This window comes from Phoenix dactylifera, chromosome 8 (assembly GCF_009389715.1).
Source record: "Phoenix dactylifera cultivar Barhee BC4 chromosome 8, palm_55x_up_171113_PBpolish2nd_filt_p, whole genome shotgun sequence".
Taxonomy (NCBI): Eukaryota; Viridiplantae; Streptophyta; class Magnoliopsida; order Arecales; family Arecaceae; genus Phoenix; species Phoenix dactylifera.
In genome coordinates this window covers 13,971,510-13,993,357 of record NC_052399.1, presented here as the reverse complement: position 1 = coordinate 13,993,357, position 21,848 = coordinate 13,971,510, and the positions used below count along the sequence as shown (strand labels likewise).

At 44.7% G+C, this 21,848-nt stretch overlaps 1 protein-coding gene across 1 annotated transcript; it reads right to left on the bottom strand.

Moving 5' to 3' along the window:
- Positions 1-2,011: 2,011 nt before the first annotated feature.
- Positions 2,012-3,947, bottom strand: LOC103695600 (3-ketoacyl-CoA synthase 6-like). The gene has a single exon (XM_008776973.4). It carries the CDS (start codon positions 3,795-3,797, stop codon positions 2,307-2,309), a length of 1,491 nt encoding a protein of 496 aa, XP_008775195.3. The 5' UTR covers positions 3,798-3,947; the 3' UTR covers positions 2,012-2,306.
- Between the last annotated feature and the right edge of the window lie 17,901 nt (positions 3,948-21,848).

Here is a 21,848-nt window from a genome sequence, read left to right as displayed (position 1 = left end):
CTACTTCAGAAAGCTCTACTTCCAACAGCTCTACTTTCAAAAGCTCTACTGCCAACAGCTCTCCCAAACAGGGCCTTAATCATTTAGTAAGCTAACAATACATCTAGATAAGTCGATACACACTTTTAAGAACATAGTATTCACCAATATACGGTACATAGTTAAATAATACATACTTAACAAATTAGTCATCTAGCAACTAAATACACACTTTTAAGCAAATTGATATATAATTTTTAGAACATCATATTCACGAGTACACACTATATGGTTGGTAATACATACTTGTCGACTTCTTGATACATACTTTTAGTTTATTTAATCCACATAGAGTAGTGATCAAATATACATCTTTAGGTAAATCGATATATAATTTTTAAAACAAGCAAATTAATCATCTCACAAGCTAATACACACCTCTAGGTAAATTCATAAATAGTTTTTAGAAAATAGTATTCGTCAGTACCAATACATAGTTTTTTAGCTTTATCTAATATAAGAAATTATATTCATATCATGCCTTAAATTTTATAAACTCTTAGGCGTAGAGATTCTAAAAAATAGAAGGATCCAGAGGAGAAGAAAGAAACTAGGAAGGAGAAGAAAGACCTCACCAATGAGATAGACAACTCGATAAAAAAGAGGATAGATGGAGAGACTAGACGAGAAAAAAAATGCAGCCGCTCTCTCTTGTTAGACAATATCTTTTTGTCACAATTCACGATTTCACCCAAAATAGCTAGGTGGAAAGTATTATTTGGGTTTATTGATCCTTTTATAAGTACCTAAGATCTACCCAACGAATAACTGATGTGGGATTAAACACACGCCTACATGGGTCGTCACATATTTTCCTCGTTCAAACCCTGACATTCTCGTCAGGCTAAGGGTTTAAATCCATTCAAATCAATCACAAGTACCACGATTGGCCTATGGTCAGCCTCCATAAATTCATGTTGCAGTGTCCGATAGTCTACATAGGCTATTAGCCGAGTTCGCTTTGACACCATTTATAACAACCTAATACCTCACCTAAAAAGATTAGTCGGAAGGTATTATTTGGATTTGTTGTTCCTGTATAAATACCCAAGATATACCTATGGAATAATCGATGTGAGACTAAATATACGTCCGTACGGGTCCTCACATACTTTCCCCGTTTATGCTCCAATGTTCTCATTAGGATAAGAGTCTAAATCCATTCAAATCTAATCACAACCACCAAGATCGCCTAGCGGTCAACCTCCATGAACCCATGTTGTAATGTCTCTAGTCTACATAAGCTATGAGCCAAGTTAGTTATAATATCATTTGTTACAACTCAGGACCTTGCCTAAAATGGCTAGTCGGAAGGTATTTTTTTGGGTTCCTCGATTCCACATAAGTATCCAAGATCTATCAAGCGAATAACCGATATGAGACTATACGCACGCCCACACGAGCCCTCACACTTTTAGCGCATAAGTTTTTTTATATTTTTTTAAAATTATGGGATCGACGGACTCTATCAGTAAGAGTTCTATCTTTATTTAATTTTTGGATTTTCTCTTTAAAATGAGCGCCAAAAGAAACGTGGCGAAATAGGAATGCCGCTCAATATGATATTCTATAGTGCCCATACGAATAGAATAGACAGCTTGATAAGGAAGATGATAAATAGAGAGGTTGGATGAAAAAGAAAAAGAATACATATTGTCTCTCTTCATGAACGATCTCTTTTGGCACGTGTAGTTTTTATTTTTTTAATTATGGAATTGACGTACTCTGTTAGTAGGAAGAGTTCTACTCTTATTTGACTTTTGGATTTTTTCTACACTAGAGAAAATATGGCAAAATAGGAGCTTCATGTTTCCTTGGCCTCTAACTCTCATCAATGTATATAATTTTTGGTTGGACCATATCCACCGCTAAGTTGGCGGACGCATGTTGCTCCACATGCAGTTGGACCGGTCCATCAGTGAGCGGTGGACCTGGTCCAGCCAATAGTCACTCATCCATCAGTCCCGCGTCGAAAACCGGCAATGGCATAGTCGCATAGACTAAGCATGTATTAACGGCATTGAGTTACAGTATACAGTCGGACGGACACGTCCTCTTCTCAAAACCCCAATCTAGTTTTTGACCCAGGAGACTGCATGTGTTACCGATATTAACTATACCGTTTAACCAAATACAAGCACCGATCGATAGAGAGCGGATACTGATAGAGAGAGGAAAAGAAGAAGAAGAAGAAAGAAGAAATATATGCATTAGCTGATGGTTGGTGATGTGTGATGGATCCTTGGTGGGCGAACTAACTTCCTCCATCAGAGCTTGACGACCTCCGGGATGGGGACTGGGTAGTGGTGGATGCAGTCGAACCAGGGGCCATCGACGGGGGTCTTGATGGTGCGGATGCACTTCCAGACAGCGCTGTTGCATTTGAAGCCGCTGCCGAAGCCGATCTGCCACACCCGGTCGCCGCGCCGCATCCGGCCTTTGGACTCGATGTAGTTGAGCTCGTACCAGAGGGAGCTGCTGGAGGTGTTGCCGAAGCGGTGCAGCGTCATGCGGGACGCCTCGACGTGCTCCGGCGACAGCTGCAGGCTCTTCTGCAGCTCGTCGATCACCGCGCGGCCGCCGGCGTGGATGCAGAAGTGCTCGAAAGCCAGCTTGAAGTCGGGGATATAGGGCTTCCATTTCGAGTTGATGAGCTTCCGGCCGACGAGGGTGAAGAAGAAGAGCAGCTGCTCGGACACCGGCAGAACCAACGGGCCGATGGTGGTGATGTTGGACTTGAGCGCCTCCCCGGCGATCGCCATGAGGTCCTTGGACAGCGAGATCCCCGAGTGGCCCTCGGCGTCCTCCTCCTCGTAGACGCAGAAGTAGGCCCGGTCGTCGGCGCCCTTGTGGGTGCGCACCACGTGGACAAGCCGGTACTTGGCGCGCCGGGCCTCGCGGGGGCGGTTCGACAGCAGGATCGCGGCGGCGCCCATGCGGAAGAGGCAGTTGGGCAGGAGCATCGACGGCTGGTTGCCGGAGTAGAAGTTGGGCGTGATGATCTCCGTCGAGACGACGAGGGCGTTCGAGTTCGGGTGCACCTGAAGGAGATCGCGGGCGAGGTCGATGGAGATCAACCCCGCGCTGCATCCCATGCCGGAGAGGTTGAAGCTTCGGATGTTGCTGCGGAGCTTGTACTTGTTCACGATCATCGCCGACAGGGACGGCGTGGGAGAGAAGAGGCTGCAGTTGACGACGAGGATATCGATGTCCTTGGGCTTGAGGCCGGTTTTCTTGATGAGGTCGTCGATGGCGGAGAAGATGACGAGCCGGGCCTCGGCGCGGGAGGCCTCCATGGTGGGGTTGGGGGGGATGTAGTGGTTGGCCGGGGGGAGGCAGGTCTCCTCTCCGAGGCCGGAGCGCTCGAGGATGCGAGTCTGGAACCGGACGCTCTTGGGGTCGGAGTTGATGAGCCGTGTGTGCTCCATGAAGGTGGCGAAGGGGACGCGGCAGCTATTCGGGGGCTTGAAGCAGGCGTAGTCCACCAGGTACACTGGCCGGGGCCGCGACATGAAGTAGACCGTGGCAGCGAACACTATCAAGAACGCCAAGCAGAGGATCTCGACGAGGTCGAGATGGAGGGACCGCCACAGCCCGATGACCTCGTCGGGGCCGCGGCGGACTAGCTCGACGGCCATTGTGGCCATGAACGGGACGAGGAGGAAGGTCAGGAAGTTGTTCACCAAGTACTGGTATCCCAGCTTGACATGCTTGAGCTTGACCGAGCTCGAGAAATCAGTCATCGGCGCGGCCGGCATCTTGTGAAGGATCTCAATTTACCACTCTCTACCTATATATCTTTCGATTTCTTCTTGGATTTGGTTTTCCCCTTCTCTGCACGTAGATTGTAGACTGCCTCCTTTCTGCTGCGTTTCTTTATGTGGAAACAGGAGTTGAAAGGAGAAGCCTGTCTTGGAGGAGAGGATTCATGGGGAGAATTTAAAGGCTTGTGAGCGGGCAATGAATGAGGCAGATGGGTAGTTTAGACGGGGACCCCACCAAACAGCAGCCGGGGCGGGAATCGGGATCCGGTGTTTCGCACCGAGGATCTGTGCGCCACGTCGTCCCTTTCAATGATGGACACCTGTCACCGGAGCGATGAGCAAGGGACGGGGGTTGCATGTCCGCGTGAAAGAAGGATTCACCTTCCTTCGCGCGAATTCACCGTTGGATCCCGCAAATGGCCGCTTCGAAAACCGTGCGGGATGCAATGCAACGGTTGACGTCGTGCAAAGAAGATACGACCCGAACCCATCAAAAGTAGGCTTTGGAAGGCTTGGGCAAGGCATCCATTTGCTTGGTTAATTAATTTGGTCAGCTGATCAGATGAATTGGACTGCCAAAATTAGCGCAGCTGCCCCAACTACCTTTCCCCTCGCTCCTGCTACGGTAGTGTAATACTTAGGAGTCCAAAGTCCAAACTACCAGGTCTAATACTTAGGTCGCGGGAAGCAAACATTCAACTGATCTGATGGCAAGTGTATCTTATCTAATTATAATTAACTAAGATATAGACTTTCATTTCTAGCCATTGCAAGAAAAAAAAAACTATATACCAGTATATATATATATATATATATATATATATATATATATATACCAGGTCTTGATTCTAAGTAGTCAAGTTTGAGGGGGTTGTCTTCGGCTCCTCGTACAATCTTTAGTAGCTTTATCTTAAATCGTGGACGTGTTATTGTCAATCTTGCTTTCCAACCAAATGTGGCATTGCATAAGAACATTTAATTAAAATTTTGAGTTCAGAGAAAAATATAAACACTACATATAGGTATTTCATTATTATGGTATAACGTTCGGTGATACATACTTTTTCGGATTGGACTCAATTTTTTTGGATTCCCTCCAAAATTGTGTCACAGCCGGATCAAGGATGTAACCCGAATAGTAGGTTAATTAAACCATATATACATGGAGTGTAACAATAATATGGATTTTAGCATGTCATCCCTAGCAATCATAATACGGTTGTAGTGATACTCAATTAAAGCAGTACAGAGACAACATGTCGGTACGGGGCTTTTTTGTGTTTTATTAACTTCAAGAATACTTAGGTCACTTTCTCGCGAAAAAGGGAGAGGGGGTTGTTGGAGTCGTTGCGAATCCCAGGCATTCATTAGTTTTCTTTCTTAAATAAATAAGATGCTGGTTTATGTTAGCAAGAGCTTTTTAGGCATTCATTATCTACTACAATATCCAAGTATTGCATTAAATCAACTGAAAGGAGAATTATAAATTATTCTATATTACATTGATTGTAACTTAACCAAATGGCCCACGGATTCATTAATGTGATAGAGTTTCAAGACCACTATCTCTCTTTTTTTTTTTCCCTTCATCTATCGACTTTTTGCTGATTTTTAAAATAAGCTTATTTTTTACTTGAGTAATAGTTTTTCTGAAAGTTTATGCAGAATAGGGCCGATCATACGCCGGACTTGGGCATACAGAAACTGCCAAATTTTAATTAGATCCAGCCTGAAGCCCAACCAAAAATAAATATGTCCAAGGTCTAGCCCACGATCAGCTCTAATATAGAATCATGTCGAAGAGACCTGATTCAATCTTAGTAGCGACTACTCTAACAGACCTTTGCTGCTCCAACGAGCGTCGTCGTGGTGAAAATGATATTACACTCATTGGGCTCAGTTAGAAAGATCCACTACACATTGCATAATTTAGATTCAAATTGTGTAGTCCCTAAAAGAAAGAGAATATGACACCCACAAGTTTAGGGTTTTGCACGATCCATTTTATATGTAGATGACTTAATTAAACTTACACAAAGATGTAGGTAAAGCCAAGTCCTTGTTTCTTTAACATCATTTCTTCCATACCATTTCCAGAGATGCAAATGAGCCAGTTAGGACCTCTCGGCCTAGGTACTCTCTCTGTTTCTCTTTTTTTTTTTTAAATATCTTGTTTTTTGTTTTCATTTTGTGTTTTTGGTGAAGACAACTTGGCTTGGGTCTTCACTTGCCCATTAAACCCTTCTATCAGGCATTCAGGCTTGTCCTTAGCCTGATCTTGCCCAGGTGGTTAGGCATGATGAATGCTGACCCATACGAAAGAAAAAACTCCCAAGACTACTGTTTCGAACCCATGTAAATTTTTCCAGTGACCAGGGATCTCTAATATTCCAAGTGTTTTCTTTTTGTTTTGAGAAGGAAAAATTCGTGGTGCATTTAGTAAGTCTCATCCAAAAAACTGTAACGAGTGCATCAGAAAATAACAAAACTGATACCAAAAATAACATATTCAGCAAACATGAATTCCAACTAATTTAGTTGGATTTATTGATCAGATTTGGACGGAAATCTGCCATGAAAGCTATTGTATATGGACCGAGCAGGAGCAATGCATATCTAATTTATTGAAAGAAAGCCACGGTTCGAGCCCTCTAAGTCTCATGGTGTCATTAATGAAATCAAATGCCCTCGCAACAAAGTAAGCGACACTTCGGAAAAAAAAAAAACATAGTAAGCGGCAGCCGGGCGTATCCTCGAGATGTTTTGTTTATTTAAATAATAACGCTCGACAATATTGATGGTCCTTTTTTCCCCCTCCAATGAGAATAGTTGTCAAGCCAATGACAGAATTCGCCAAAGGCCTCCTCCAATCCCATCCAAGGAAAACGTTTGACATTTTGGTTCGGACTGATGCAACGTGGTAGTGCCAATATCTTCCAAAGTGATATACCATGTGGAACAAGGGTGTGGGAGAGGATCGATAGGGCCTCCTCCCTCCCCTAATATACCAAGGTGTGGAAGAGGACCGACAGGGTCGTTGTGTCGCTGTGCTGGATTCAGCAGTTTCCGGCTTTCCAAGTGCGCCACCTTGTTCGGATTGCTTCTGACCATCGTCCACTTCTACTCTCCACAGTTGACCAGTCACACCACCACCTACCATTCTGCTTCGAGAGATTGTGGCTAGAGTACCCCCATTCTTGGAATGTTGTGCAAAAGGCCTGGGCGATGCCGGTACGGGCGACACCATGTAGCGGATCTCTCAGCAGGTTGGAGCTTACTAGGCACAGACTTCAGCGATGGAATCGTGAGTGTGTGGGAGACATTTTTAGGAGATTAGAGGAGGTGGAGGCGTCCATCTTGGAGTTACAGGGGATGGGGGACAATTTGAGAGGTCTCCTCGAGGACAATATGTGTACTCTTCGGCAGAGGCTTGCGGAGCATCATTCTCTTTTGAGGCAGCAGGAGGTGTTTTGGAGGCAGAAGTCTAGGATCTAGTGGTTGCAGGAAGGGGATAGGAACATCTAGTTTTTCTACCGGTCTACCATCATCAGGAGACAGCAGAGCATGATCAGATCCCCGAGGGATGAGGCGGGGTCACGACTGGAGGAGGAGAGCTTGATCAGACGTCTCCTAGTTGACTTCTTCCAGTCGAGGTGGACAGAGGAGGGGGGCTCGGATAGCGGGGCAGTCTTCCCGCATTCGGACACGATGGTCGGGCCGTCGGAGAACGCTGCTATGTTTGCGGAGGTGTCTGAGCGAGAGATCAGGAGAGCGGTGTGGGCTTTGGGGGAGGACAAGGCCCCTGGGCCCTGATGGGTTCCTTCCCTTTTTCTTCAGGAGATATGGGGTATTGTTGGAAGATCGGTGGGTAGTTCAGCCATTTTTTAGGTCAACAGTTATGATGGATGATTGGAATGCGACTTTTATCACTCTAATCCGAAGCGGCAGGATGCGATGGAGCCTAGCCTATTCAAGCCCATCAGCCTTTGTACCATCCTTTACAAGGTGGTGGCAAAGGTGCTGGTTGGGAGGTTACAGCCTCTACTTCCTTGTCTGATTTGTCCAGAGCAAAGGGCCTTTGTCGGGCACCGCAGCATCACCGACAATACCATGATAGCCCAGGAGATGATGTGGGACTTGCAGCGAATGTCGCGGTGGAGGTACATGGCCGTGAAGCTCGATATGGAGCGAGCTTACGATAGAATCCGGTGGTGTTTCTTACGGAGGGCTTTGATGAGTTTCGACTTTTATGAGACTTGGATTTCTGGATTATGGGGTGTGTGTAGGGGGCATCTTTTTCCATCTTGATCAGCGGTGCACCATCGCCCTTCTTTCGAACGTCCGTCGGTCTGCGCCAGAGTTGTCCCTTTCCCCATACCTTTTTATCATTTGTGCTGACTCATTGTCTCGTGCTCTTCGATATGCCTATGGGGAGCGGGTGCCGGAGGCCAATGTTTCGGCCCCAGGTGCTCAGCCGATCTTCCACTTTCTCTTTGCAGATGACTGCCTTCTATTGGCCAGAGCTCAGCCTAGGGATGCTATTGTTCTTCGGAGAATTTTGGAGGATTACTGTCGGGCTTCAGGTCAGAGGGTAAACCTCCAAAAATCGACAGTTGCTTTTAGCCTGAGAACTGCGGTGCGGGTGCGACAGGAGATCAGGAAGACTCTGGGCATGAGGGAGCAGGATGGGCCATAGACCTATTTGGGAGTCCCGATTACTGGGAGGAGATTGCGTATCTCGGACTCTCAGAACGTGGTGCACTGGGTGCAGCAGAGGTTGGAGGGTTGGAAAGCGACATCGCTCTCTATGATGGGGAGGGTGATCCTGGTTAGGTCTGTACTCTGCTCCATGCCTGTTTACTTGATGTCGAACACCGTTGTCCCCAAGATGGTGTTGATGAGGATTGAGAGGCTTGCGCGGAGATTTATCTAGGGGTCATAGGGCGGTGGCTGGGGGGTTCATCTGGTGGACTCAGAGTCGATATGCCAACCGACTAGGGCAGGGGGGCTAGGTATCCTGTCTCTATTGATCAGGAGGGAGGCGTTGATTGCTCAACATGCTGCCAGGGTTATCTCGGAGCCACAGTCTGTTTGGAGTTAGTTGATGGTTGCCCGGTATAGTCCTGTTGGGAGTAGTGTATAGCCCTGTTGGGAGTAGTGGGACCCCACCTGGGGGTTGGAGGGAGTCATTAGTTTGGCGCGAAATCTGTAGGTACATGCCATTGGTCCTATCGAGATGCAGGTGGTTGGTCGGTGATGGTCAGAGGGTGGATGTGATGGGAGATGCTTGGGTGGAGGATTGATGAATCGCTAGACCATGCTATCTTCTAGTGCCACCGGGCCCGGAGGATCTGGAAGATGACAGGTTTCCCCATGGACTTATGGCGCCACGCGATGGCCTTTCTTCAAGTTCTCCGACACTTAACCGTGGCCTCGCAGTCCAGATCGGAGGCAATGCAGGCGACTTATGCTGCCTATCAGATTTGGCTAGCGAGGAATGCATGGACATTTGGCAAGAGGAGCCCCACACTAGGGGTGGCGGTGGAGAGGGTGCGGTTGCTGGCAGTGGAGACCTCTTAGGCGATCTGCTCGGATAGACCTTTGACAGCTTGGGACATCTAGGGCTCTACAACTGCTCGTGGAGAGCCCCGTATAGTGTTTTTCACCCGGGAGCCTCCATCCCCAAGTTTCCTCAAAATCAATTTCGATGGATGCGTCTTGCAGGGCGGTAGGTGTGGAGGTGCGGGCTTCGTTGTTAGGGGCCCGAATTCTAGGGTGATCGCGGCCGGGGGCTGCCACTTGTTCGATACCTCGGTGCCAGCAGTGGCATTGAGAGCGGCTTGGTCGGGATTGAGCTATGTTTGGCGTGCTTTACTGGGACGAGAGGTCCTCCTGGAGGGCGACTCTTCGACAATCATTGGGTGGATCCTACAGGCATCGGGTGGGGTTGGCAATTACCACTTGCTGTTGAGAGACATCCGGGCTATGGTTTGTGATGGATTGGTGATCCATGTGAGACATGTGTTCAAGGAGGCCAATAGGGCTGCAGATTGGGTGGCTTCCTTTCTTGCCGACTACTCTAGGGACCACCTATGGGTGGGCGAGGTAGAGTTACCTAGTGCTATCCGTGATGTATTACTTTTTGATTTTCTTTGGTGTATCCATACATGTTATATATGATACCTCCGTTTTAGCAAAAAAAAAAAAAAAGAAGAAGAAGAAGAATATGTTAGCTGTCTGAGTTAGATTTGCATCGGATGTATTATGATGGTCTATTCTAAATAAAAATTTATTTTTTTGGCCTAACAAAAACTGTCGTTGTCATAAAATTTTTTCACAATTTGCATTTTGAAAGATTTGTTGCCAAAAAATATGAGTAAAATACGTGGGGTCTCATATATGCAGAATTTATCTTTTATAAAAATCAAGCATCCAATTGGGCAAATTGAAGATTTTAGACTTGCTCAAACCAAGCCAAGCACACTAGCCTATCGAGGACAAACATTGCAACTATATTATCATAATTTTGTTATTATTTTGTTGGGGTAATTATTGGCTGAAACGAGATATCATGCATTATCCATTTTACTAAAGATAGCCGAAGCTTAGGGTTGTAAAGTTTTGGCTAGACTTGGAACTTGTTAAGGCAAGCTAGGGCAAATATTTTATCACAATGGTTAAGTCTAAATCTTCTTTGACCGGATTTGATCTTACTTAATGCTCAAGATGTTAGTTGTGCAGTTGTGATAATGGACCCTACTGATTTTATTATTGGCAATACAAATATTAATTTGTGTTCATTATTTCTTCTATTATCAAATCAATTTTGCAGATAAAGTGATAACTACTACTGTTATGGACATTATTTACTATTACGGTAGAAAGCAACAAGCAATTGGAAAAAAAGTGCTTATGCCACTCCTAGACAAAGTAACAAATATTTTTAGAAAAATTATAGCAGTGTCGCCATCTCTACTTCGACCAATCCGCACTGACATCCTCTATGATTTAAATATCTTTAATTAGATCCTTCGAGTTATCATTTTGTCTTAATATGATTCTCACTTCTCAGGTGCCTGTCCACCACTGAATACTGTTAGTGCATCATCCTGGAAGCTGAGATTACCCTTCTCTTCTTAGACCTTCTTTGTAGTCCTTTTCATTTTGTTTGATCCATTATATCTTCTTTATCATCTTCATCATTTCTTGCACTCCTCTCATCGAATGGCTCCAATGATTGCTTATGGAGCAATGACCCTATATATTGAGGTGCCCTGTGATGGGGACATCAGAGCCCTTCATCCAGATGATCCTGAGCCCCCGGATTGAGCCAGACTCGTTTATTTGCATATTTATTTTATTATTTTATTTTTGGGCTTATTTGCATTCTAGGGTTTATTTGTAGTTTATTTTATTTCTGGGCTTATTTGCATTTTAGGGCTTATTTGTGTTATTTGTGGGTTCATTAGGATTTATTTCTGTGTAAGGGGGGTTTATGCAAGTTGTGTATTTGGGCCCTATATATAGGGAACTATTTTCATGATTAGGGTTTAATGAATGATTAAGAATTTCTTTTCCCCCAGATCTTATTCTTCCTCTTCCTCCTCCCCTTCTCTTCTTCCTGTGTCTCTAGAACCTCTTCTTCCTTCTTCCTCTCTTGTTCTTCCTTCTTCTTCTCTTCCCTGCACTGGTGCTGCATCAACTTGGTATCAGAGCAACCGGTTTTGCTTCTATTGCCAAAGCCCCGATCCGTCAACAGTTTTTCTTTCCTTCGGTTACCATCAACAACAAGAACAGACCCCTTCCCTCTGTCAGTCCGCTCACCAAAGAAAAAAAAAAAAAAAAAGGATCACTGCCGAGTCTGTGAAGGCCCAGATCGACAGCCATCCGCATCCGACCCCCCCTCTCTCTCGGTCTGTGTCTTCACCAGAGCAAAAAAAAAAAAAAAAAAGTTCTGCAGCCGAGAGAGAAGAAAGAGCCACAGCCCCTGCACCAGACTCTCCTTCGCGTCTCTCTGACTTGATCCATCAGTCGCCGCCGCTGCCCAGTGAAGGCCCGAGCCCACCGTCGGAGGAGCCAAATCCCACCACCCGTCGCGCCCACGGCCGCCTTCACCCCGCGCACAACGTCAGCAGCGCCACCAGCTCGCCCGCGCCGCCCACGGCCGACCAGTGGCAAACCCGGGAACACCAGCCATTCCCCGCTGCAGGTCACGGAGCCGCAGCCGTGACTGCCGACGCGTCACCGGAAGCGCCGCCGGCCGGAGCCCGTGACCGGCCCCGTCCGCCGCCATAGGTCCCAGAGCCCCGGCCACCGCCATCGCCGTGAAGATCGGAGCCTTCTCCCGAAACCATCGGGAGGTTGAAGAAAACAAACCTAACGGGTAAGATCCAAACCCGTTACCCGTTTCTCTGCTAGCCCGGATCCATTCCAAAAAAAAAAAAAAAATACACGTGCCTTGCACGTGAGGAACTAACGGGTTATCGGAGCGGTTCACGCCCGACAACCCGAATCCGACCGGATCCAAGGTTATAACAACACACGTGATCTCACGTGTCTCAAAAAAAAAAAAAAAAAAAAAAGAAGAAGTCGGATCACGTGACCTGCACGTGTTTCCCCTCAAAAAAAAAAAAAAAAAATACCAACCTCTGTTCTGCCGAAAAGGAAACCCTAGGGTTTCCACCGTCCCCTTCGCCGCCGTCGCCGAGCTCCGCCTGCAGCGCCGCCTCTGGCCGCTCCGCCTTTCCTCCTCGCCGCCGTCGTGCCACCCCTTCGCCGCCGTCGCCGAGCTCCGCCTGCAGCGCCACCACTAGCCGCTCCGCCTTTCCTCCTCGCCGCCGTCGTGCCAACCCCATTTCCGCCGCCTCGCCGAGTCTGCCGCCGCTCATCTTTCGCGGCAGCCTTCTCTCTGCCGCTCCATCTCTGTTGCGCCACCTCCGCCGGGCTCCGTCTCCACCGAGCCTCGTCCGCCGCCGCCGCTGTGTCCGCCTTCACTGCGACCCGAGGACGTCTCCCGTGAACGACACCGGACCCACGCCATCCTCGCCACCGCCACCCCGAGCACCACCACAGCACCTCCCCGACTTCGGCCGCCATCCCAACCGTCGCCTCCCTCATCTGCTCTCCCCCTTGGCCATCACCGTCGCCTCCCTCATCTGCTCTCCCCCTTGGCCATCCATCTTTCCCGCACGAACCAAGGCCCCAGCCGCTCTTGCTTCTGTACTGGCCCAAGCCCGTGCGCCATCAATTGAGCGCGGCCCAAGCCCAAGCGGCTGCAGGTCCGATCTCAGGCCCAAACCAGATTGTTCTTCAGCCCATTTCAACAGCCCCGGAAGCCTTGTGCTGTAGATGCAGGTCCATAACTCCAGCTAGCTCTGCCCGGCGCCAACTTCGTGTCCGAGACTCCACGAGCAGACGATTCTGGTTGACTGCATCCGCCACAGGTGATAGGTTTCTACTTTTTCTGGCTTGTTCATTTAATTATATTCTAGTTCTCTTGCATGATAGCCACATTTTGAAAACTTATATTGCTGTTATAATTCAGAACATTGAACCTCTCACTTCCGAACCCGTCCTATTACCCTTTAAATCTTGACATTAAATTAGCACACCCTAGTAACAGGACGTTTCTCAACATTATTCGATCATATTGATTTAGGATCAGAACAACTGTACTACTTGATTGCAATCTAATTTCTTAAATTGAATAATCTTAATCCTTAATTCTGAATAACCGAAGTAAAAATCAGCAACATTTAAATTTAAGCTATTATTGTGAAGACTTGCTGATTTCTGAAATCATAATAGATTGCATTAGTAGGTTGTCCTGTATCAAATCTGGTCCTGCATCATACTTATAAGGGTTTCATTAGTGACACTACATTTCACATCATCACCCAGTGTCATCAGTGCAAGCCAACCTGTAGTGATATGGAGCACTATCTCAATCAACCTAAAACCCCTGTAGCTACCATGAATTCCATTAGTGACACTACATTTCACATCATCACCCAGTGTCATCAGTGCAAGCCAACCTGTAGTGATATGGAGCACTATCTCAATCAACCTAAAACCCCTGTAGCTACCATGAATTCCATTAGTGACACTACATTTCACATCATCACCCAGTGTCATCAGTGCAAGCCAACCTGTAGTGATATGGAGCACTATCTCAATCAACCTAAAACCCCTGTAGCTACCATGAATTCCGACATTTTGAGGTCTCTCTTAGAACAAATCGTTGCCATGCGGGCTGGAAACAAGGAATTCCAACAAGAGATCCGTGAGCTCGTGCAAAATTCTAGGACCCCTAAATCGCCAACCCCTGTTACAGCCCAAACTAAAATCGGTTTGGTCGCACCACCTGTAGTCCTTCCCCACTCTCCTAGGCACCAAACCCAATACTCTAGGTGTCAACAATTCGGCCATATAGTGCCCCAATGTTCCACTAAGACCTACCCGATTACTGAACCAGAAGTTAGGAACCAAGAGGCCGAATATGTCGAAGAAGTCTATGAACCAAATATAGAAGACTATGAAGAAGACTTTGAAGACGAACCTACAGAATTAGACTTTGTCCAAAATGATTCCCAAAGGGAGACTATTGATCTAAGTACAACCAAGCCACTTCACATCACTATTGTGGAAGAGGTAGTGACAGATATTGAGAGCAAGTCACCTGAATTGGCACTTGTAGCTAAAGATACCCATGCAGAGTCCAACCTTGAACATTCCCCAGTAGTAGTTTCTCTTCTAGAGGAGTTTCATGATGCACTCCCTGATGATCTTCCGGATGCACTTTCTCCAATGCATGATATCCAACGCGCAATCGATCTAGTTCCCGGAGCATCTCTGCCCAACCTTCTACATCATAGGCTCAGACCGAATGCATATGCTAGGACCTGGAATTTAATGTTACCGACAGTTGAGTTTGCATGTAATAGTTCGGTTAACAAGTCCATAGGTATGAGTCCATTCGAAGTAGTGCATGATTACAAACTTAGGCAACCCATAGACCTGTTTTTCATTTCTCATCAGTATAGAGTCTTTGAGTCTGCACAATCAATTGTATCACATCCACATTCATTGCATCGAGAAATCAGCAATTGTAGTCACTTTAATAACTTAAAATATAAATCCTTTGCTGATTTACACAGACGTTATAATGAGTTAAGTGAAAGAGATTACATCATGATAAGAATTAGGTTTGAACGACTTTCTTCGGAAACGTTTAAGAAATTGCAAATTTGTAGTGCAGAACAGTTCAAAATCTTAAAGAAAACCAGTTCGAATGCATATGTTGTGGATCTTCCTGATGACTATGGGATTAGTGCGACATTTAATATTGAAGATTTAGTCCCATACAAAAAGATAATATTCCTGCCTTCCGACCCCTTTATTGATATACCTGCCTATGTTGGATACCCTGCCCTATTACCTGCTGTTGAGCCACCACCTCCCAAATTTCATGCACGCAGAGAACAAATAGAACATATATTGGATGAGCAGGTTATTTCAAGCAGGAACGGTGGTTACCAACGTTACCTTGTTCGGTGGAAAGGTCGACCAAAGTCTGATGTGACGTGGATTTCCAAAGCACAGTTGCAGCGCATTGACCCCGATCTTCTGGAGCAGTACGACAGCCGGCCAGACCTGTACTCGACGGGGTCGAGTTTTTCTCACCCGGGAGGAGTTGATGGGGACATCAGAGCCCTTCATCCAGATGATCCTGAGCCCCCGGATTGAGCCAGACTCGTTTATTTGCATATTTATTTTATTATTTTATTTTTGGGCTTATTTGCATTCTAGGGTTTATTTGTAGTTTATTTTATTTCTGGGCTTATTTGCATTTTAGGGCTTATTTGTGTTATTTGTGAGTTCATTAGGATTTATTTCTGTGTAAGGGGGGTTTATGCAAGTTGTGTATTTGGGCCCTATATATAGGGAACTATTTTCATGATTAGGGTTTAATGAATGATTAAGAATTTCTTTTCCCCCAGATCTTATTCTTCCTCCTCCTCCTCCCCTTCTCTTCTTCCTGTGTCTCTAGAACCTCTTCTTCCTTCTTCCTCTCTTGTTCTTCCTTCTTCTTCTCTTCCCCGCACTGGTGCTGCATCACCCTGCCAAAGAATCACATGAGAAAAGTCAAGCTATGAAGGTTCGCCATCACTGCCTTGTCTTATTTGGATCCTTTGGATAGGAGAAAGGCAAATACAAGAAGGGAACTTTGGGCATGAGAGAAAAGAAGATAAATTAATCAAAGGGAATTTATCCTTTCTTCCCGAAACCTCTTAATCCAAATCCAAACAAAAGGGTCAGAAAGAAGGATAAGATTTAAGCACAAGGGAGAGAAGTTAAATAACAACTATTGTAATGCCTTTCATCAAAAAACCAGCTATTGTGACGCTCACGCATTTGTTAAAGAGAGTAACAGGCCGGGGGAATGAAGGAGTGGGAATGGGGAAGGCCGGCTTGGATGCCATCGCCAAGGGGAGGGATGAGCTGGCTTTGGAGGCACGCGCCATCCACATGCTGGTAGAGAGAGGAGGGGAGCAAGTAAATGATGGCTTCGGAGTCATGCATCGTCTACGTAATAGAGAGGAGGGTATGGGGAAAATGGGTGGGTGTTACCTCAATAATCAAAGCAAGGGGCGTTGGTGGTATCTCATCTAAAATGACTAGCTGGAAGATATTATTTTGATTCTTTAATTTTGTATAATTACTTAAGATCTATCCAACGAATAACTGATATGAGATTAAACACATGTCTGCACGGGTTCTCACATACTCCTCCCATTTAAGCTCTAACGTCCTCACTAGGCTGAGTTTAAATCAAATCAAATCTAATCACAAGCACCATGATCGGATCGTGGTCGGCCCAATAAATCCGTGCTGCAGTGTTCTCCAATTCATATAGATTATGAGCTGAGTCCGCTCTGATACCATTTGCAACAACCCAAGACCTCATCCAAAAAAGCTAGCCGAAAGATATTATTTGAATTTTTGATTTGGTATAGGTATCCAAGATTTATCTGGCAAATAATCGATATGGGACTAAACTCGTTTAAGCTCTGCACATATCCTTACAAGTCCAACAAAGAGAGGTTCCAACAGCGGCCACCTGAACTTAGATACAACGGTCGAGAATGTCAGCATCGGATGTCTGGTTGATGGACTGCTGAGATCTAGCAGCATCCAAGTTTGAGAGGAAGGAGAGTAGAGGGAGGAGGTGGCAAGGCGTGGGGGTGGGGAATGCAGGCATGGAGGCCATTGCCGCATGGAAGAAGACTGGAGTGGGGGGACTAGATGGTTTTGGAGGCACCCGCCATCCACGTGATAAAAAGGCCAGGTGTTACCTCATTAACTAAAGCAAAAGGTGCCAACGACCAAGTTCGTAAGCAGAGCTGGTCATGGGTTGGGTTTGAGCACAAAAAATATTATTTTTTTTTTAAAAAAACAAGCTCGAAATTAATCTAACTAAAAAAAAAATTAGGCTCGAGATCTGGCTCATAAATAATTTTCAACAACGGCCACCAAATGCTAGATACGGTAGTGAGCTGGTGTCGGATATCTGGCAACTGGAGTGCCAAGATCTGATAACATCCAGGTCTGAGAGGAAGGAGAGTACTACAGGCAGAAAGAAGGAAAGCTTGAAGGGAGACTAATACCAAGGGTATGTTAGACCTAAAATAAATTTAAACTCTAATGTGATAGGCAAGTAAAATCACTCTATCAACGGAGATGAGTTGCAGGATCACATTGAGTCAAGAATTATAACTCAAAGAATCTAATTAAAAAAAAATAAATCCAAGAAGGTGTCAGTGCAAATTGGTTAAATAGAGAGATGTTCCTATAATTTTCTCACTGTTTTTTGACCAGTATAACAATTCAAAAATATAAAATATTTTCTTATATGAAAAATAAAAATAGGAAAGAAAAGGTATTAATAACGAAAATGCAAAGTGGGGTGTATCCTTTAATCGTGCCTCTTTGCTTAGCAACTAGGTGTTATAGTTTCAATTCTTAGTTTGTGCATATCCGCTCTCTATAAATGTAAACCAGATATTATATATAGGTCCACTCCCATTTCTTTAAAAAAAAATTTATAATATTCAAAATTTATATTTTTGTATACGATATCACAAATTCCTTCTAAAATTGTTACGACAAAGTACAAACCTTTAGCCCGCTAATTCCCCGCGATTCCTGGCAACGAGCACGCCGCTGCTCGCCCCACCCAGACAGCTGTCGCGAGCTCTCTCTCTCAAATCATTGCTTTCTTTTTACTCGCTTTGTTTTGTGGGCACGAACAAAACATACAGATAGCCTCCTCCAAGGACGCGGCCCACCCAATAGTTCTCCCAGCCGTACTGGCCAAAGTCCTCCAACCACGAAGGCCAAAGTATAATTTGATTTTTTTTAAAATTTTAATAATCTTAATTTAACCTAAATGATACTCTGGTTGTTCTAAAATAATATAAAATAAAAAATAATTAATAAAATGTTGCATCCTACAAGAAGCAACATGAAATATCCTAAAATCAACCGGTGAGGTAAAAAATATAAAATAATACAAGCAATTATATTTAAAGTACAACACACATGTCGATATTTAAAATCTCGTCGAGTGGCGATGCCTCCGATAGATATCCAGATTCAGAAGATATAGTAGCCCACTTCTATAACCAAGCGGCGTTGTAGTCTGGTATGTTCATCCTATAATTAGTAACATGCTCTGGGTTATAAGCACTTTCGGATCTCTCGTGAAATGCCATCTCGCTGATAATACGGTTGTAGAGGGGCCTATCTGAATATGCCGATAGCAACATCCAACTTGATGCTCCAAGCTGCGTAGGATAGTAACTATTGAAAGACGATGTCTTAAACACATTATATTTATATCTGTAACAGTATGGGTCATAGATTGTCCATGGCTGTGGATAAGAGGATTCAGTATACAACTCAAAATCTGATACGTTTATAGATCCTACTCCATGTGCGAAGTCATCTGCAGCTGCATCGTATCCTTCTAAATGATCATGAGGAGCCCGCCTTCTATATACAATCGTATTCTCGTTGACTCTAACAGATCATACAACGTAGTTCCTATCCTGTGTAGTATGTATAAACTCGGACTTACTGGTGAATCGAAGACCACCCTATGATTGTCTCATAAATGGTAGTCACATGTCCTTCACTCTCTTTCTGGCCAGCATATTCATAACCACCAGAACTGTCATCACTATCGCTCCTCGTTTCTGAATCTGAGTGAATTGACTTCTCCTCCGCACTCTCCATGGGGCTTGCATGTGCTTTTTTTTTCCTTTTTTAGTGTGCCAAGTAGCTGTCTACTTATCCTTCGTGCTCTTATCTGTTTGGCTATGTTGGGAGAATGGATGTCACCCTCTCGACTGAGTCGACTAGGTAGCATAGTGGCCTTGTCTAAGCATCTCTCGAGCTTCTCCTTATTATTGTCAATGAGCTCACCATAGATATCCTTCGCTCCTAGAGAATCTACACAGGATCGACAACCTATATGAAGGAAATGACAGGCCTATAATACATATTGTTTGCCACATTCGCTGGGAAGAGCTAAAGTGAAACCAGGATCCAATAACTCGCCACATATTCTTCTTCCTATCCTTCTTTAAAATATATTTAAATACCATAAATTCAAAAAAATATTTTTTACTTCAGAAAATACTTTCGAAATATCTATTATGTACTACCAATGTTCATAATTTTTATATTAATTATATAGTTTTAATTTATTTTTTAAATTTAAAAATAAGTTATATATATTTTTAAAAAAATTAATTTGAGCTAAAATCTATGTAGAACCAGGATGCTACATATATTTTTCTAGGCCCGTGGGTATGCATCAAAGGCTACTTATTTATCTTTTTTTAAATTTAGGTGTAGGCTACTAAGTGCATGATTGCATCAAAATTTGAATAAATTGACACTAAATTTAGTTGGAGAGTTTGTATATCCTAAATATGTTTCTGATTTGATATTTTTTTACTTTTATTATTATTATTATTATTATTAATTCAAAAATATATTTTTAATTTTAAAAAATTATATATAATATAAAAATTAAAAAAAATTATATCATCATATAGATAATCCATAGATCTACAATATATCATAAAATCAAGCCAAAATCAAAAATTTTGGCATGATCTTCTCTTAATTTGCAAACTTCAAGATATTTTTTGGCATCAAAAAATAGAGAGAAAACATATAGGGAGAGAGAAAGCATCCTTAATATAGGGTTGAATACTTCTCCAGTCATGCTAAATCGGCATATTTTTTACTGTCGGAAAGGGGAAAGTATTCGGATATGTTGGAATGGGGAGTATTTGGATAGGTTGGGAAGGCCTAAGAAATTTTTCGAGCCTTCCCAATCATCTTTTAAAGCAAAAGGAAGAGATGAGGGAGGGGGCTGATTCGGAACCGGCCAGACTCGGTGCGATTTTACACGTAATTGACTAATTTGGACCGAGTTCGGGCGATTTGCAATCGATCCGGTTGCGCACGAAATCGCCCGATTTGGACCAAATTTGGGCGGTTCATGAATCACGAACGGTTTCAGCCGGTTTCCATGGGTTCGAAACTGATTTCAGCCTGTTCCAAAAAAAATAGGTGAACCGAGCTGGTCCCCTGTCGAGTTGACTCAGTGTAGGCCGAACTAGGCAGTTCGGCCGACTTTAATTGTAAAGATAAATAATAGTTGTCGTAAATTCAAATTTTTTATTCTAGAAAACATAAAATGTTTGTGATTTTTTTTATTTGGTTGAATCAGAACTCAGGACCGCCACAAGGTTATATGTTAATGAAAAAATTCATGTCAAAACAATCCATAAGGCCGCTTATACCAAGTTATATTGACGGCAATTCGCATCAAACAACAAACTCTGTGCAGCATCATCATTCACAAACTTCTGTAACAAATCAGAAATCGCCAAGTACGGGCAACCGTAGGGCCCGCAAGGCAACTTACCGTTGCCGCCTGAAGTATTTCGACACGTCATTAAACAATAACTAGCTTTTCGTCCACACTTCAAAGCAATAACTAGCTTTCGTAACAAAAAAAAAAAAAAAAAAAAGCAAAGCGCGGAGAGGACCGAACCGCTCTCGCCCCCACTCCTCCTCGTTGTGGAACCTTTTTTGGCTTCGCCTTGAGTGGTTCTATATACACCCCCCCTATTGCTCAGGACACCCCCCAAAAATTAAAAAAAAATTAAATACTCTCTACACCCCCCATTTGCTAAAGACACCCCTAAAAAATTAAAAATTCCTAAATTACCCCCCACCCTCCCCACCCCCTCACCTAAATTGCTCTCTACACCCCCCAAACCCCCCCCACCCCGCTCTTCCCCTCCAAAACACCTCGCCAACGCCCAAAACCCCCCCGTTCCCCCTTCTCCCTCTCGTCGCCGGCATTCTCCCGATCTCCGACCACCTCGCCGGCTTCTTCCGGAACCACCTCGCCGGCTTCTTCCGAAATTTTTTTTTTCACGGTTCGTGCTCCGTTCGGCACTGGACCGTCAAACAAAAGGCTTCTGTTCGGCTGAACAGTGCCGGACAGAAGCCTTCTGTTCGGCACTGTGCAGCCGAACAGATCTGTTCGGTTGAGGGTTGCCGAACAGAAGGCTTCTGTTCGGCACTGTTCAGCCGAACAGAAGCCTTTTGTTCGGCGGTCCAGTGCCGAACGGAGCACGAACCGTGAAAAAAAAATTTCGGGAGAAGCCGGCGAGGTGGTTCCGGGAGAAGCCGGCGAGGTGGTCGGAGATCGGGAGAATGCCGGCGACGAGAGGGAGAAGGGGGAACGGGGGAGGAGGGGTTTAAGGGGGGGTTTGAGGGGTGTTTTTTTTTTTCTTTTCAAAACGAAACGGAGGAGGAGGAAGGGGGGTGTATGAGAAAATTTCAAGGGCAATATGGTAATTACACTAAAGGTTAGTTTGGGTATTTTTTTTTGGTTTTTGGGGGGTGTCCTGAGCAATAGGGGGGGTGTATATAGAACTACCCCTTCGCCTTCCA

Excerpts from the sequence above, each read along its gene's own strand:
- LOC103695600 (XM_008776973.4), bottom strand. The coding sequence starts at position 3,797 with ATGCCGGCCGCGCCGATGACTGATTTCTCGAGCTCGGTCAAGCTCAAG.